General features: G+C 58.6%; 1 protein-coding gene across 1 annotated transcript; it reads right to left on the reverse strand.

Moving 5' to 3' along the window:
* Nucleotides 1-911: 911 nt before the first annotated feature.
* SCGB3A1 (secretoglobin family 3A member 1) lies at nt 912-2,222 on the reverse strand. Its single transcript, XM_023193545.1, has 3 exons — nt 2,168-2,222; nt 1,298-1,584; nt 912-952 (listed from the first exon to the last, which is right to left on the reverse strand). Exons 1-3 carry the CDS (start codon nt 2,220-2,222, stop codon nt 929-931), a joined length of 366 nt encoding a protein of 121 aa, XP_023049313.1. The 3' UTR covers nt 912-928.
* Nucleotides 2,223-4,584: the final 2,362 nt, after the last annotated feature.

Raw genomic sequence — 4,584 nt, forward strand, 5'->3', positions numbered from 1 at the left:
CCCCCCCCCCCCCCCCCCCCCCCCCCCAGTTTTTGTATTTTTTGTAGAGACGGCGTTTCCTCATGTTGCCCAGGCCAGTTTCAAACTCCTGGACTCAAGTGATCCACCTGCCTCGGCTTCTCAAAGTACTGGGATTACGGGTGTGTGCCACTGTGCCCAACCAGAAAAATTTTTAAATCTTGTGTGGATATTCACGATGGTGGGGGGGAGAGAAGCCCTGCTCAAGCCACGTGCGGCAGAGTTATTTTTCCCGGCAAGGAAGTTTACTGGGAAACTTCCCCTGAAATGGACGTGGACGTCTGGGTTCCCTGGGCACCTTCCCGGCAGCACTGGCATCAGGGGACAAAAGGTGGTCTCTCTGGCAGAACAGAAGGAATCAAAGCCGCTAGGTTATGTGAACAAAACCAGCAGAAACCACAGGGAAAACAAGCCCAGCAGCGAATTTCCTGAAGCCCTCATTCCGTCCCCATTTCCGAGAAAGAAATCTACAATTACAGAGGGAAAAAATAAAAACTTTCCAATTTTAGCAGCAAATAACTTTGGCGCGTTTGCAATCTCGCCAGTCTTCAAGGAGTAGATAATGTTTATGCTTCTAAAACAGTTACAGAGCACAACAGGAAGAAAGACCTGCCAGTTTTGCTTCCAAATCCAGTTTATCTCTGATGCTGGCCCCATCTCTGTGCCACCTGCAGACTCTCGCACCCTCCCTCTCTCCCTCGGCACCCCTCACCAAATCTGGGACTTGGCACTCTCGGTCCCCCACAGGCATCAGCATTTGGGTGAGAAAATATCAGGCTCAAGCTGCTCTTAACCACGTTTATTGAGAGGGGCAAGGGACGGGGATGGGACGGTCCGCCCCGTGGCGGGGTTTTCAGGCCCCGCGGGTGGGCAGCGTCTTGTCCTCAGGTGTAGCTACTCCAGTCTCGGCTCAGCCGAACATTGTCAGGACCCCCTGGAAAGCAGAGGCCGAGCTTGAGGGCCCCCAGGCCTGCCCCCAAGAATTCAGGCGAGGGCGCGGCAGCAGCCGGCTCTGTCGGGAGTGGGAGCAGGGCGGGTCCGCTGGCGTCTCCGGGGGACGCGCACCCGCGCAGGGCCACCTCAGCCCTCCCCGCCCCTGCAGCTCGGATGCGCCCCACCCAGTTCCCACCGGGAGACCCAGGCTTATCCCAGGGACAGGGCTTGGAGGGGCCGGACAGGAAACAGCCCTGACGTAGGGCCTGGACACCTCTGGTGCAATTTTGAGGCTGGCCGGGAAGGGACGCCCGTGCAGGAAGGGTTCCCGGGGTACCCACGTTACCAGCAGGGACTTCACGGCCCCCATGGCCTCGGGGCCCAGCTCAGCCACACACTTTTGGGAGCCCTGTACGAGGTGGTTCACGGGGATGCCCAGGCTTGTCAGCAGGAGTTTCAGCAGGTTGAGGCTGCCGAGGGGGTTGAGGCTGCCGAGGGGGTTGAGGCTGCCAAGGGGGTTGGCCGCGGTGTCAAGGGGCTTGGCCAGGGTCCCGGCCGCGGCCTCTGCTCCCGACTCCAGCTCAGTGACAGGCTGGGCCACATGCTTGGCCGAACCCACAAAGAAAGCAGCAGCTGTAAGCAAACAGGGAGGGGTCACCGCCTGCGCGCAGGGGTCCCCAGAAGGCGGGCCCAGGACGCGCCCCCGTGGAAGGCGCCCAGGAACCGTCGCACCCTGCCCGGCTCCCTGACCGCCCTCTCCCTCCTGCGCCGAGACCTGCCGGGAGCGAGCCCCCGGGACACAAGGGGCTCTGGGGAGGCGGCCCCGCGAGGACACGCTGCAGGGACACCGCAGTGGCCTGAGGGCGGCGGAAGGACCGGTGAACTCTGTGCCGGCTCTAGGGCGGCCCCCCAAAGGAGGGGACCCTCGCGCTGCACCTTGCAGGATGAGGGGACAGACGGCTGTCCCCAGGCCAGGGGCGGCCCCTGTCCTGGCTCGAGGCTGGAGAGAGCCCTGAGAGGAGGGAGGCCTAGGGCTGCAGGCGCGGGAAGCGCAGGCGCGGGGCCCCGGGACGGGCCGCGGGGTGGCGGAGCCCCCTGGGCGCTGGGCGAGGCTGGAGGGACCCTGGGATCCAGGATCTGCGCGGGCAGGGGCGGGGCACAGTGGGCGCCGAGGCCTCAGGCCCCACCGTGCGGACCAGGAGCCCGGGGCGCTCACCAGAGCTGTAGGACAGGGCCACGCAGAGCCCCAGGAGGGCGGCGCTGAGCTTCATGGCACAGGGGCTCGGGGCGCGCTGGGGACCTGCGGATGCCCGGGCCTGGCCTCGGGGCTTCATATACCCGGTCCTCGCCCCTCCAGGCCGGCCTCGCCCATGCTCCTGAGAAAGCCCTCCCTGCTCCGCTCATGGCGGAGCCCTGGCCAACTTCCTGCTGCGGCCGGCGGGCCCTGGGAAGCCAGTGACCCCTTCCCTGCCTGGGGTACTTCCTCTTGGCAGGGGCTGGGACCCAGAGCTGGGCCATCTGAGAGCAGGCAGGCCTGGCCTTTGTCTCCCCGAGGCCCACCCGGCGCGCACCTTCACTTTGCGGTCTGACCCCGTGGGCCTCACTGCAGGGCTGGGGCCCTGGTGAGGCGGAGGTTCCCTCGCGCCAGAGCAGGTGCGCGGGCGGCGCAGGTCCCGGCTGGGAGACGGCAGCAGGTCGGTGGTCCCTGCCTGTGATCCCAGACCCTGGCAATGTCAGGCAATGGGGGTCCTCGTGGGCGCCTTCTGGGCTTGGGGAAGCCGAGGTGGAGGCGCCAGAGACGATCAGGCCTCACTCCTGGCCACCTCCCTGGCCGGGCCACAGGCAGTCATAGTGCAAAACAGAAAGAACTGGGGCGTTTCTCTGTCTTCGAAACTAGCCTCGACACCAGTGGATGGGCCTGGTCTGTTCCAGAGTCTCTCTAAATGTTCTCACTCGCCTGTCACTGCAGAAGTATGACAGATGGAGAGCAAAACACTTTTTGAAAAGTTTTGTAAATGATACATAAATTAATTTGCTTTTAGCCCTTTTTTCCCACCTCTATTTTTTGACCCCAGGCATCGAGCATTGAGTGACTCACTTTTTGGTTCATGGCTGATCTCAGCATTCGTTGGTGCAAAGCCTCTCTTTTATTTTGTAAAGCGTAGCTGGCATGCATGGTACACCGGCTCCCGGGTGGGAAGACCTGACTCTTCCGGCAGTGTCCTGGAATGCCTTTGCCATGGCTGATGGCATGTCTTATCCCTCAGCCACCCGGGGCTACTGCGGCCTCCTCCGCACCTGCAGACAGCTGTGGCTTGCTAACTGTCATGATCAGGTGCAGGCATTCACATTGTAAAAAGTCATTTACACTTTTCTTTTTCTTTTTTTTTTTTTTGAGACGGAGTCTCGCTTTTTTGAGACGGAGTCTCGCCAGGCTGGAGTGCAGTGGCGCCATCTGGGCTCACTGCAAGCTCCGCCTCCCGGGTTCATGCCATTCTCCTGCCTCAGCCTCCCAAGTAACTGGGACTACAGGAGCCGCCACCACGCCCGGCTAATTTTTTGTATTTTTGGTAGAGACGGGGTTTCACCATGTTAGCCAGCACGGTCTTGATCTCCTGACCTTGTGATCCACCTGCCTTAGCCTCCCAAAGTGCTGGGATTACAGGCGTGTTGCTTACACTTTTTCTTGACTATTTTGTTTGGGGGATTTTTGCATTATAAATCTGGAGTTTGATTGTGTTGTGTTTTGTTGGTCATCATGGAAGTAATTTTAATGGGAAATACATTTTCTTTTTAAAAGACATTTTGAAATTAATTCCTTTTTTGGTGGCGGTAAAGACACTGCCTTGCCATGTTGCCCAGGCTGGTCTCAAACTCCTGAGCTCACACAATCCTCCCACCTCAGACTCCCAAGTAGCTGAGACTAGAGGTGAGAGCCACCACACTCAGTGGATTTTGATTTTGTTTTTTGTTTGTTTGTTGAGACAGAGTCTCACTCTGTCACCCAGGCTGGTGTGTAGTGATGTGATGTTGGTTCCCTGCAGCCTCCACCTCCCAGGCTCAAGTGCTTCTCCCACCTCTGCCTCCCAAGAAGCTAGGGCTCCAGGTGCGCACCACTATATCCAACTAATTTTGCTTACTTTTTGTAGAGACATAGTCTCACTATGTTGCCCAGACTGGTCTTGAACTGCTAGCCTCAAGCAATACTCGCCTCAGCCTCCCAAAGTGCTGGGATTACAGGTGTGAGCCACCATGCCTGGCTTGATTTATTTTTATTTTTTGTAGGGATAGGGTCTTGCTATGTTGACCAACCTGGTCTCAAAATCCTGGCCTGAAGCAATCCTCCCGCCTCAGACTCCCAAAGTGCTGCGATTACAGGTGTGAGCCACCCTGCACAGCCCATCTTCACCATCTTAAGGGTACATTCCATTAGCATTAAGCAGATTCACAATGTTGTGCAAACATCACCACAGTCCATTTCCAGAACTCTTTTCCTCCTGTAAAACGGAAACTCTGAGCCCATTAAACCACTCCCCACTCCCCTCCCCCAGCCCCTGGCACCACCATTCTGCTTTCTGTCTCTGAATTTGGCAACGCCCGGCACCTCGTGAGTGGGATCAGGCAGTGTTTGTC

The sequence above is a fragment of the Piliocolobus tephrosceles genome, chromosome 4, assembly GCF_002776525.5.
Source record: "Piliocolobus tephrosceles isolate RC106 chromosome 4, ASM277652v3, whole genome shotgun sequence".
Lineage (NCBI taxonomy): Eukaryota > Metazoa > Chordata > Mammalia > Primates > Cercopithecidae > Piliocolobus > Piliocolobus tephrosceles.